At 39.5% G+C, this 14,205-nt stretch overlaps 1 protein-coding gene across 1 annotated transcript in view; it reads right to left on the bottom strand.

Moving 5' to 3' along the window:
* The window catches only part of elp2 (elongator acetyltransferase complex subunit 2), a 128,450-nt gene that overhangs the window by 45,143 nt on the left and 69,102 nt on the right, over positions 1–14,205 (bottom strand). Inside the window, exon 13 of the mRNA XM_073054234.1 lies at positions 13,197–13,388. Within this exon, the coding sequence (XP_072910335.1) occupies positions 13,197–13,388 (192 nt within the window). The remainder of the gene's footprint in view (positions 1–13,196; positions 13,389–14,205) is intronic.

The following is a 14,205-nucleotide window of genomic DNA, read 5'->3' as shown; positions in this document are numbered from 1 at the left end:
AGTCGGCCTCTGTGGAAGGAGAAACAGTTTGTGTTTCAGGTCCAGGATCCTTCGTCAGAGCCAGCTTGCTATGTTTCCAGCATTTTCTGGTTATATATCTTTAATAATTTTAGCTCACATTATAGCTAATAGCTAAATTCGGCTTTTAAATTAAATCTCACAAAATCATCAGTATTTTGCTTATCTAAAGGTAGAGAATGCACATTGTCATGTTAATTAATTTATTGACACTTTTTTAAAAAACTTCAACAAATTTTGACTTATCCGACCTGACTTAAAAGCTGAAACTGAACTTTAATCCCATATGCAAGTAACTCAACCAATGGATTATATTCAATCTCTAAGTAGAAATATTTTAAAAGTTTGCTGACATACTCTGTTTAAAGGAAAAAATGGAAAAAATGGAATATTATTTTCTTATTACATGACTAAAGTATAGGAACAATTGAAATCTTCAGGCTTATGTTAGGAAGCATCCCCACAAAGAATAATGTGATCAATACCCAAAAAGATTTTCAGGGTAGGACAATAGAAACAATTTTAGAAACCAGTTAACTGGGCATTGGAATAGGGAAAAATTGCAGTCTACAATAGTGGAAAGGCAAGAGGGACTGAGTAACTCCCTTCCTACACAATGATGTAAGACGAACTGATTGTAATCATCATTTACAGAATAACAAGATGCAAGATTTCAATTAAACAAATCACTTCCTGACTTACCAGAAATTAAAGTTTCATAGATAATCTATGAACTATTCAGATGTACTATGTTCAATCAGTCAGATACAACTGGTTACTATAATGTAAAATCCTAACCATTAAATAAAAGTCAAGCAGGTCAGAGCAAGCTTCAATTCTCACTTTTTAGTGCATAAAACATAAAACATTCAAATAAAAAATTCCAATTTAAAAAAGCCCTTTCCATTCTCAAATGAATTTTTTTGATACCAATGGAATAAGTAGGAAATATGGATTTCCCATGAAATTCCTTAGAAGGATGACATCTATTCTGCTTAAAAGAGAGAGATGATCAGTTGACTGACAACAGTGGTATTAAATTGAGGTACTCATAAATTTATTCAGGCTCAGTGGAAAACTGGTCAAACATATCCTTACCCCTTATGAGCATAAATATCATTACATCTTTACAAATGACAGCACAGTGTGTTTTCCTCAATTGAATATGCCAGAAGGTTACACTGAACAAAGATTTTGCTTCCTGAATACTTCTGAGTGTTACTTATGTAGTTTGGGCTGTGGTTTATGAAAACCACCATGAAGTTTCCCTATCGTGCACTATTTTTTGAAATTGCCTATATTTCTTATATCCATTCATAATTCAAGTCAGAATAACTGATGCCAAGATTAAGGAAAGCATATTTGTTGGTCAACAATGATGGCAATTTGAAGAGCTTCTAGTGGGTTCAGAGAAAATTGCGAGGAAGGCATTCAAGGATGTTGTTGAAAATTTTCTTGGCAACTACAAAGCACCAAACTACGTGCAGTTGGTTGATAACATGCTTCAGAATACAAAACCATTAAGTGCAACATGTCACTGAGGATTCATTTTCTGCATTCCCATTTAGACTTCTTCCCTGCCAATCTTGGTGCTGTCGCGCACGGTGAAAGGTTTCACCAGGACATTGTGGTCATGGAGAATCAGTATCAGGGCAACTGGAATCCATCAGTGCTGGCTGATTATTGTTGAACACTTAAGCAAGAAGCTTCAGACACTGAGTACAAATGAAAATCATCAACAAAACATTTTAGATCAGGTGAACTTTTGCAAACCTCAGCACTGCTTTGCAATTAAATGCATTATATTCAATAAAAGTTTTTTTCTATTTCTCCAAATTCCTCCCTGATACAAGTAGTCTGAAATTATATTTATGTTCATTTCAAGTGGGTTATCATAAACAAAGAAAAAATCTGAGGAAGCAGCACTTTCAAAAATTTTTTATTGTCCAGTGCTATGGGTTTTTGATTTAAAAAAACTGAATTCTACAATATTCTTCCACAAAATGCTCAAGGAAAGGCTGAACTCAACCCACCAGGAGGTTTTTGACCTGGAGATAACTGTAAGATTAACATGATCCACCAATAGACTCATGGGTCAGAGAAATAAACTAAGCATACTGATACAAAGAAGATACGTCAGCAACATTCATGAGGTATTTGAGGCGATTTGGTTTCTCACCAAAAACTCTAGCAAAGTTCTACAGACGTACAACAAAGAGCATTCTAACTGGTTTCATCACTGTCTGGTATAAACAATCAGAAAAAGCTGTAGACAGGTGCAAACCCAGGAAGCTCCAATGGGCACTAGCCTCCACAGCAACGAGGTTATCTTCAAAAGGTGATGCCTCAAAAAAGGTGGCATCTATCATTAAGGATCCCATCACCCAGGACATGCTCTCTTCTTGTTACTACCATCATAGAGGAGGTACAGGAGCCTGAAGACTCACACTCAACATTTTAGGTACTTCCCCTTTTTATTATAATTTATAGTTTTTTAATGTATTGCACTGCTGCTGCAAAACAGCAAATTTCACAACGTATGTCAGTGATATTAAACCTGATACTGGTTCTCATGTTTAGTAAGACTCCTAAATCTGTCCGAATTTTACTCATGGCTATCTAAATTCTGTTTTTCCATCAGTAGGCATTACTGTACATGTCAAATTTCAATGCTATTGTTCTAACGTTTGTCCTACTTTCTACTTCCCAAATCAGCATCCCACATACAGCTGTCTCTCCTACCATTGTACTATCTGTAAATATGAAAGATTTGTGTCATGTGGAAGAATCAAAGTTTTCGAAGCAGATTAGAAATTTCTAACAGCCCTACTGCTAATTCCCAGAATACTTTATTAAATCCTTTCTCCCTAGCATAATTCTTCGAACGTGACATTTCATTTTCTTTCTCTCAAGCAATTAATTTTTCCTGGATTTCCTTTGAATCCCTGCAGTCTCATGATTAATAAATACTCAGCCAGAAATTGGATGCACCTATTTTTGGTGCACCAAAACATAACAGAATTTAGGTCCAGTGGTAAATCAGAACCTGTCAAAGAAAAAAAAAGATCAAAGACACATTTGAAACATGATAGAGGTGGTTACACCAATAAAGTTTAACACATTTACTGAGCAGTCTTCAAGAAGCTTACACTCAATTCAGAACAACTCTTGGCAAATTGGTGCACAAGACTAACAAAAAGTCAACAACTCTTAAAGGTACATGCGTATAACAACTAGACAGAAGGTATACATACTAAGGGTGTTGAAGGGCTGCTGGAACAGGGGGGTAGAGGGGGAGGGTGAGGGAGAGAGGGAGAGGGAGAGACAGACAGAGACAAGAGACACTACAAGGTTTCGAAGGATAGAGGCAAGCAAAGATAGGGGCCATGAAAAGTCTATCTACCTTTGCATGTTCTTACCTAAAATCAGGTTGAAGGCCAAGGTCTGCCATATGCAACAGTCAAATTGCTGTCAGCAGATTGAATGTTCAATGAACACAGAGCAGCAATGGGATGCCTTCTTTCAAGCAGTGGGCTGTTTTTCCACAACAGAGTGATGCTGCACATTAGCAGATGCTCTTTTGCATGAGCAACCAGATAACTCTAAAGCACAGATTGGTTTCATACAAGAACAGAGATTTGGAAAATGGAACTCATCACTTTTTGCAAAATTGGAGGCTTACTCTCTCCACTCACACATCTTCACTGAGAGCTGAATCCTGCATGGATTGTGCTGAGAACTGACATCACAGGGAAAAGTGGAAATAGCAGGGCCCTGTCAATCAAAGCCTGCCAACTGGCTCAACTCCTGCTCTGGAACTGAAGCACTGGTTTTGCAGTCTGACTGCCAGTATATCACTGTCCCCTCAATGTGTCTGAGTTTCACCCAGTGTACTCAATGCAATACAGTACACAGAAGTCACAAAAGCACCAATTCAATTTGAACTACAGCCTCTCAGGTACATACTTCAAACAAGCACAAGAGCCAACAGTCTCAAAAGACCCCTTCAACAGTCTTGGGATGATTCTTACATTTAGTGCACTTAGCAAACTCAAAGAGAAGGGGAGGGGGGTGGTGGTAGGCAAACCTCCAGCAACCCCAAAGAGGATACTACAATGTAGCATTTGGACATGAAAACCAACTTCCAATGTTGTTAACATTTTAAATTTTTGGGAATCTAACTTAAGAGACAAAAGACAAAATTTTCCATGTATGCATTATTTGATACCACTATCTTACAAGTGATTCACAAGACTCAAGAAATATTCAAATGTTTTCTTAGTTCAGGCAAATAACACAGTTTACATTACAGAGGTAAGTCACACCTGCTATGGCAGTTGCTACTTTGATACAGTGACATTTTACCTAGAAAGGTGATTAAAGTCATTTATGCAAAGTCAACACATGCAAATAAAGCCATAATTGCTTGTAATGGAACCTTCAATACACAGAATCACAAGACATAGACCTTCTCACTATCAAGAACATCTTCAAGAGGTGGTGCCACAAGAAGGCTGTAATGTTCTTTAAGAAGAGACTCCCCCCTCCCCCCCCCCCCCACTATCTGAGACAGGTCCTCATTACGACCATTAGGAAGGAGGTACAGGAGCCAGAAGACTAACACCCAACATTTTAGGAACAGCTTCTACCCCTCTGCCATCAGATTTCTGAACAGCCCATGAACACTAACTCATTATTCTTCTTTTGTGCTCATTTCATTTCTGTATCTTAATAGTAATTTTATGTCTTACTGCCGCAAAATGACAAATTTCACGACATATGTCAGTGATGATAGAACTGATTCTGATTCTTAAAACTAAGTGAAGTTTCCCCTTATAAACTCACTGCAACAGACCACCTGGTGAAATACTTCAACAGCGATGAGAGTGTACACGTTCCATGGTGAAGTTGATCACTATCTCACGATGATCAGTCCATGTTTTGCCTACACTTACAATTCTTATTCTGCTAAGTCAAAAGACTGCAAAGTCTGAGTAAGGACAGGTGGTGAAATGAAACATCTACTCCACTCCATGCATTCTGACAAATCATAAGAAATAGGTAAGATGGCATTAGTGAGATGTGATCATTTCTGCAGACAGTTACGACACATAAATTCTTTCCAATTTCTGTGAGCTGAGCAAAACCAGGTTCTTCTACCAATAATCCATTCATCTGTTGTCTCCCAATGTGTGCCTTGAAATGGACAAATAATACTGTCAATATCTCTGAGGACTTAACCTGGATGCAACATATTGATAAAGCTATAAAGGCGGCAAAACAGTGGCTATACTTCATTAGAAGTTTGAGGAGATTTGGTTTTTCAACTAACACACTCAAAAACTTCTACAAATGTACCATGGAGAGTATTCTGACTGGCTGTCACTGTGTGTTATGGGGGGTGAGGGGGGCTACTAAACAAGATCGAAGTAAGTTGCAGCCAGCCAATTAGTTCCATCATGGGTATTCACCTCCTTAGTATCCAAGACATCTTCAAGGAGAGATGCCTCAGGAAGGCGGTGTCCATCATTAAGGACTCCACCACCCAGGATGTGCCGCCTTCTTATTGTTACCGCCAGGAAGGAGGTACAGAAGCCTGAAGGCACACACTCAGCGATTCAAGAAGAACTTCTTTCCCTCTACCATCTGATTTCTAAATGGACATTGAACCCATGAACACTACCTCGCTACTTTTTTTTTGCACTACTTATTTTAACATTACTATTTAATAGGTGTGTGTGTGCGTGTGTATATATTTACTTATTTATTTATTTTGTGTGTGTGTGTGTGTGTGTGTGTGTGTGTGTGTGTGTGTGTGTGTGTGTGTATGTGTACATATATATATATATATATATAGTTATTGCAATTCACTACTTTTTCTCTCTATATTACTGGTCACCAACCTTTTTAAGCCCAAGATCCCCTACCTCAGCCTTAGTGAAAGGCAAGATCAACCTACTAAATCGTTTAGAGAAAAAACAGCTCAGATTGTACTTCCAACTTGAGGACTTTCTTTTTGGGCTAATTGTATTTGAATTACATAAAATGCTTTTGTCAAACTTTCAAATTAATTCAACCAAGAAAACACTAACTAGCATACCAAACAGGCCATAGCTGTCTTTCTTTAAGAATATTACAATACTTTATACATTTAGTTCTAAGTTTCATTATTTAATTTTATTTCAACATGAAAAATAAATGAATAAAAATTGACTGTTGCACTCAGTGTGATGACTGGGGCTGAATACTTTCTGCTAGTTCCCTGAAATTTGGCTCATAACTACAGACAGCCAGTCTGAGGCAGTCTGTGAGGTGTCTGTCAGTAAGACAGTTTCTGTACTTAGATTTAATAATTTTTACCTGTGAAAATGCAATTTCACACAGATAACTTGACCCGAAGTAGGCACTGAATTTAGTGCACATCTGATGAGATGAGCAAACTTCTCCCTGATGACAAGCCCCCAAAAGTCACCATCCCTTGATCTTGCTTTAAGCTCAATGTCATTTTGCAAATCAATTATTTCCATTTCAAATTCACTTGGTACACCAAATACTTGCTGGAATTTGGATGCTATCTGTTCTATATCGATCGGCAGAAATAGGTTTGAAATAAATACAGTAATATCTTTCATGACGTTTAACTCGCCAAAACGCCAATCGAACTCTATTGCCAGTTTGTCTAGGTAAGCACAGTACTGCTCAGGGCAAAAAGCATTTTTTTCCTTGATGGCCAGTAACATTTTCTCCAAGGTGGGAAAGTATGTCAGCCTCCCGTTACTTAAATTTGAAATCCAAATACTGAGCTTGGCAACACAGATGCCTTGTGCAGGAAGGCACAGAGTCGACTGTACTTCCTTAGAAGGTTGGCGTCATTCAATGTCTGTAGTGAGATGCTGAAGATGTTCTATAGGTCAGTTGTGGAGAGCGCCCTCTTCTTTGTGGTGGCGTGTTGGGGAGGAAGCATTAAGAAGAGGGACGCCTCACGTCTTAATAAACTGGTAAGGAAGGCGGGCTCTGTCGTGGGCAAAGTACTGGAGAGTTTAACATCGGTAGCTGAGCGAAGGGCGCTGAGTAGGCTACGGTCAATTATGGAAAACTCTGAACATCCTCTACATAGCACCATCCAGAGACAGAGAAGCAGTTTCAGTGACAGGTTACTATCGATGCAATGCTCCTCAGACAGGATGAAGAGGTCAATACTCCCCAATGCCATTAGGCTTTACAATTCAACCGCCAGGACTTAAGAATTTTTTAAAAGCTATTATTAATGCTTTTTGAGATAGTGATTTAGATGCATATCATATTTTTTACTGAGTTAAGTATTGTATGTAATTAGTTTTGCTACAACAAGTGTATGGGACATTGGAAAAAAAGTTGAATTTCCCCATGGGGATGAATAAAGTATCTATCTATCTATCTTAAACGCATTTACTGTTTATCATGTGGGGCAGGTGTTGGTCTTTTCCAATGAGCTCGTTGTTAAGTGTGTTTAATTTAGCCATTAGGTCTGTCAGAAACTCTAAATCCAGTAGCCACACATCATCTGACAGTTCCTCATGTTCCTCGTTTCTTGTCGACAGAAAAATCATTATCTCAGGCAGCAAGTCAACAAATCATTGCAGCGCTTTGCCGCGACTCAACCACCGAACAGCAGCATGAAGAATTATGACTCCGTAAGCGGCATCGAGCTCATCCAATAACGCCTTGAATAAGCAGTGCTGAAGCGCTTTCGCTCGAATCAAGTTTATCAGTTTGACCACCAGTGTCATTACATGAGAGAAGTCCACAATCTCCCCAGCCAAGGCCTGTTGATGAATCACACAGTGATAATCCAGGAAGTTGGGAAAATTAGGGTCATTACGGCACAGTGCTATAAAACCAAAAAGCATACCACGCATTGCTGGGGCCCCATTAGTAGTAAATGCCACCAGTTTATGAATGGGGATGTCATTTTCACGGACATATTTTTTAAACTCTTTGTAAATATCCTCACCTCTTGTTCTCTCCTTTAAGTGCAAAAGAGTAAGGAAGTCCTTTGTTGTAAAATCCTGGAAAGCCATTCTGACAAGTACAACAAGCTGAGCTGTTTGCATGATGCAGGGATTCATCGAACTACAGTGAAAAATATTCACAGAGTGATAAGTCCTTTAACACTTGTCAATCCACGTCCTCTGACAGTGACTCCACCCTCCTTGACACTGTTGCAGGGCCAAGTGGTATATTATGTATTGCGGTTTTGATGTTGTTTTTGATTTTAAAGTCATTAAAAACAGTCTCTGCCAGACTGGCCATTGCTATCTTGAACAAATCGCCATCTGTAAAAGGCTTCTTGTGTTTAGCCAAAAGGTGACTTACACAAAATGATGCAGCCTTATTTTGAGCAGCATGTTTTGTGAAAAATGATGGCCGGGCATTCAACCCCGAACAGAAGTAAAACCCCGCAACCCCAGAAACAATCTCTCTTTACAAACAGCTTTCCGTAAGCGGGAGTATTGCTATATTACCATTATCCTAATTAGTATACTTATTTTTATAATGCTCACATTACAACAGTATTTGTGTATTTATTTTTCCTTTTTTTTCCAGGATCTACTGGGAAAGTCTCAAAGATCAACTGGTTGGCGACAACTATTCTATATTTATTTATCATGCATCTCATTGTACCGCTGTCGTAAAGTTAAAGAATTTCACGACATATGCCAGTGATATTAAACCTCATTCTGATAAAATGAATCACAAGTAGAAATTCATGAGGGGTTTTCATCATTTAATAGCACAGAACTCATCAGTTGAAATGTTAGCCTATCATTTCTATCTATTCAGCACCAATCTTGAATATTCAGTTACGTGCATTACTTTAAATTGCTACACTATCAAACGGCCACTACAAATATTGGACACTACGAATCAAAGGATTCCAGATCTGACCATCACTCAGCACTGGCTACCATGAGTTCAAGAGAATTGCATGAAGTACTGAGATACAGTCCGTATCTGGTCCCTAGGCTTCAAGTTAAGGCTAGTGCATTAGCCATAACATTCATTAGACCAGAATCACAGATGTTCAAAAAGGTCAGCGAAGCTGTGTCTTTGTTACTTTACTTTAAGAATTATTGATTTTAATTGCTTTATGCAACTTAAGCATATTATTAAATGGCTTTTCCCCTCATTTTCCATTTTTTAAAACTGTTGCAATATTTTTCACCAGGCCCTTGCATCTCTAATCATAAGGCAGAGTATATGGACAGGAGCTTAGTCTGTGCCTGTCTGCATTGATGGAATGGCAGCAATGCTGGCAAATCACAATGTCGGCAATGTCACTTTGTCTCCATGGAAATTAAGAAAGGCAAAATAATTCCCTTGCAAATAGAATGCCTTGCTGACTTGTCTTATACTGCAGTGAAGAGCAAATTGAAAAATATAGTACAGAACCTGAAGTTGTCACTTGGAAAAAATTCAATGGCTAGGAATGAGAATCATTGTCATCTATAGCTGAACATGGGAGAGCAGTCCAGACTCCAGGGAGTGACTGAAGGTATTCCACAGGATGCCATATATCTTTTGTGACGACTGCCTTCCAAAACACGAGCATGTGAACATACAAGTCTTCAAAACCTGAAAGCTGAAAACTTAAGTCTGTGAGCTTTGAAGTTGAGGCCCGATTTCAACATGTCTGGGCACTAGAGGCCCAATGCCTGCAACTCTACAAGTCCAGGACAGGGACAACCCTACCAGTTAGCAAGTTTCAGGGCTGGAAGGTCATGCAAAAGTGGAGTTTGAGGCCCAGAATTCAAAGCCCCGTGATTGGTAGGTCCTGCAGTAAATACCGAAGGTCAAAGACCAAAGTCAGAGAATCCGTGTTGAGGCCCCTGGGTCAGCAGGACTGGAAGATGTCTCTGAATCTTTGATTACCAGCCAGGGACTAGCGAAGGCTTGGAGGTGGCCAGTCCTAGGATTGTAGGCCTGCTTGTTTGTGGAGTGGGTGGGTCGATGGGAGGGAGAAAAGGGACTTATTTTGCTGCTGTTGTTTTGGGTTTTTTTTTGCAGTTCTTGTGTTGCTAATGTTGCTTGCATTGTTCTGCTTAATACAGATGAGCTATGTTGTCAATGGAATGTGTGGTGACACTAGGGGGTTGTCCTCAGCACATCCTTAGGTTGTTAACGACAGTAACACATTTCACTGTATGTTTCACTGTTCAAAATTCAAAGTAAAATTTATTATCAGAGTATACACAGGTCACCACATACAACCCTGAGATTCTTTTTATGTGGGCATACTTAGCAAATCTATAGAACATAAACTGTAAACAAGATCTGTAAACTTAAACTGTGCAAATGCAGATAATAATAGCAATAAACAACAAGCACGAAATAACAAGATAAAAGAGTCCTTAAACAAGTGTAGCTGTCCCCTTTTGTTCAAGAGCCAGATGGCTGAGGGGTAGTAACTGTTCTTGAACCTGATGCTGCGAGACCTGAGGAACCTGTACCTTCTACATGATGGCAGCAGCGAGAAAAGAGCATGGCCTGGGTGGTGAGGATCTTTGATGATGCACGCTGCTTTCCTACAGCAACGTTTCATGCAGATGTGTTCAATGTACTAGGCTAAATCCACTACCTTTCATAGGATTTTCCACTGAAAGGCTTTGGTGTTCCCATATCAGGCTGTAATGCAGCCAGTCAGCACACTTTCTACCACACATCTACAGAAGTTTGCCAAGGTTTTTGATGACATGCTGAAGTTAACAGGGGGCTAAATGCATATACCCGAGTGCTCCTGTGCTGAGGGAGATTGTGGAGATGTTTCTGCCAATCTGAACTGCCTGGGGTCTATGTGAGGAAATACAGGATCCAACTGCACAAGGGGGTATTGAGGCCCAGGTCTTGTAGTTTACTGATTAGTTTACAGGGGATGATGGTGTTAAATGCCAAGCTATAATCAATGAAGAACATCCTGATGTATGCGTCTTTGCTGTCCAGATGTTCCAGGGTTGTGTGCATGTGGCAAATAAATGAATCTGAAATAAATGGATAAAGCAAGCGGGTTGTACAATAAGCAACACCTACAAAATGCTGGGGGAGCTCAGCGGGGCAGGCAGCATCTATGGAAATGAATAAGCAGTTAATATTTCGGGCCAAGACCTCATCAGGACTAAAAAGGAAGGGGAACACACCAAAATAAACAGATGGGGGGGGGGGGGGGTGGTGGTAGAAAGCTAGCTGGAAGGTGATAGGTAAAGTCAGGTGGCTGGGAAAGATGAAGGGCTGGAGAAGAAGGAATCAAATAAGACAGGAGAGTGGACAATGGGAGAAGGGAACTAACGGGGAAGTGAGAAGAGGTAAAAGGCCAGATTAGGGAATAGAAGAAGAGGAGAGGGTGAGGGAATTGTTTTTTAAACCAGAAGGAGACATCGATATTCATGCCAACAGGTTGAATGTAAGGGGTTATTCCTCCACCCTGAGGGTGGCCTCATCTTGACTTTATTCCCTGGAGTGTAGAAGAATGAGGGGAGATTTGATAGAGGTGTATAAAATTATGATGGGTATAGATAGAGTGAATGCAAGTAGGCTTTTTCCACCGAGGCTAGGGGAGAAAAAACCAGAGGACATGGGTTAAGGGTGAAAAGGGAAAAGTTTAAAGGGAACATTGGCGGGGGGGCTTCTTCACACAGAGAGTGGTGGGAGTGTGGAATGAGCTGCCAGTTGAAGTGGTGAATGCAGGCTTCTTCTTTTAAGAAAAACTTGGACAGGTACATGGATGAGAGGGGTATGGAGGGATATGGTCTAGGTGCAAGTCACTGGGACTAGGTACAGCTTAGAAGGGCCAAAAGGCCTGTTTCTGTGCTGTAATGTTCTATGGTTCTAAGAGTAGGTCATGGGCCAACATGTCAGAATGGGAATGAGAATCAAAATTGAAATGTTTGGCCACCAGAAGTTCCGCTTTTGGCGGCTGTAAAGGAGGTGCTTGAGAAAGTGGTCCCCTGATTTACGAAGGGGTTCACCAATGTAGAGGAGGCTGCATTGGGAGCACCGGGCACAATAGATGACCCCAGCTGATTCGCAGGCGAAGTGTTGCCTCAACTGGAAGGACTGTTTGGGGCCTTGAAAGGAGGGGACGGAGGAGGTGAATGTGTAAGTCTAACTAATCAAACTAAACTGATAATAGATGAAATCATGAAGAAGCCGCATCAGCACCACTACTCCTTAGAAGCTTAGGGAGATTTAGCATCTCATCAAACACTCTAACAAACTTTAACAGATGCACTGTAGGCAGTATCCTGATTAGTTGCATCATGGCAATTCCAAGGCACAGGAACAGAAGAGGCTGCAGAGACCTGTGGACACAGCCCGGCCCAAGAAAGGAGCAGCACTCACCAGAAAAGCATCTACATGAGGCACTGTCTCAAGAAGGTGGCAACTATCATCAAGAATTCCCAGCATCCTGGCCATGTCCTCACTTCACTGCTGTAGTTGTATAGGAGGTACAGAGGCCTGAAATCCCACATCATCAGGTGCAGGAACATCTACTTTCCGACAATCATCAAATTCTCAAACCAACCTGCACAATCATAATCACTACCTCAGCAACAGAACACTGCAAACCATCCCTTGCACTGTCATGGACTGCTTTCTAATCATGTTTTTGCACTAGTTTTGTTTTGCAGTCTTTTTCTTCACAGTCTTGTATAATTTATGTTTTGTGCATTGTCTGAATTTATGTGCCTGCAATGCTGCACAATGCAGCAAGTTTTTCATTGTAAATGCACCTCACTGTGTTTGTGCATATGACAATAAACTTGACTCGACAACAATCTTTTCCATGGGATTTAGAATATCTGGTAAAAGAAATGAATTTGGCAATGAGGAAGATTAAACCGAATGCAGGTTTTATTCCACAGGATCAAGAAATCCAAAGGAACAAAAAGCCTGTTTTATAGAGCCATATTCCATAATATAAGGAAACAGACCAAAGCATAAAGATAAAAAGCATATTTCAATATGACCACGAATAAGTCTACAAAAAATGCTGAAGACTGTAACACTTGTACAATAAAATCAAGGAATGCAAGCTAATCTTCTAGATGAAGAAATTTTAACAAAAATCACAAACGGTTGTCTTCTATGACCAAAAAACAACTAAGTTATTTAAATATTAATTACAATTCCAGTGTACTTACTTTTGCAGAAAGCACGTCTTCAAGTGGCGAACAGGTAATGGAACTGAAGTTTTCTATAAAATTTTTAGTGGCAGTGAAGACTCGAAGCACTTTCTCATCAGAACCAGAGACAAACTGAAAACGACCGATCATGGCTAAGCACTGCATGTCATAGCCATGTATTTGTGGTCGTGCAATTTCATGCCAGGTCACCTGTATAAAAATAAAATAAAGTTGCCAGCATGCCAACAATCAGTTAAGCCTAAGCTGCATCAGCATTGGCAAGATTATACTGTGAATGAAAATGCAATTGCCTGACACTTTAAACATTAACCTCTGGTTCCTTTGAACACCATAATCGCTTGTTACTTTTTTTTCTCCAGTGCACTGTCAAAACCTATTCAGTCATATGCTTTTGCAACTAGAAATTCTCTCTCCAAATTACAGTACCTGCTGTCTTTCACATTATTCTCAAGTCTCAAATAAAGTTTTCATAAAATCCCTTAGCTTTTCTTAAATTTTCTATTTCTGTTGTGCTGTCATGTGAAACACATAAATTGTTCTGACCTCCAGAGGCACAGTTCATTTTGTATGAACATCACTTCTTGTACACAAGCTGATTTTTATATGATTTCTTGCGCAGGTCAATTCAATTTCGACTTAAAGCACACGATGTAGAAAGACGTTCATTCTCATCCCCCCCCCTTTACTTCAAATTTGAAAGTTAATTTTTCTGTCAATGTACATACACTGTATATATCAACATATTCAACCCTCAGATTCATTTTCTTGCGGGCATACTCAATAAATCCAAGAAACATAACAAAATCAATAGAAGACTGGACCCAACAGGACAGAAAACAACCAACGTGAAAAAGACAAAAAACTGTGCAGATACAAAAGAAGAAAAATAGCAAATAATTAATAAATAAATAAATAAATAAATAAATAAATAAGCAAGCAAGCAAGCAAGCAAGCAATATATATCAAGAGCATGAAATAAAGACTCCTTGAAAATGAGTCTGTGGGT

The sequence above is a fragment of the Hemitrygon akajei genome, chromosome 8 (genome assembly GCF_048418815.1).
Source record: "Hemitrygon akajei chromosome 8, sHemAka1.3, whole genome shotgun sequence".
Classification (NCBI taxonomy): domain Eukaryota; kingdom Metazoa; phylum Chordata; class Chondrichthyes; order Myliobatiformes; family Dasyatidae; genus Hemitrygon; species Hemitrygon akajei.
The sequence above is the reverse complement of the archived record's forward strand: the minus strand, read 5'-3'. Positions and strand labels throughout refer to the sequence as shown.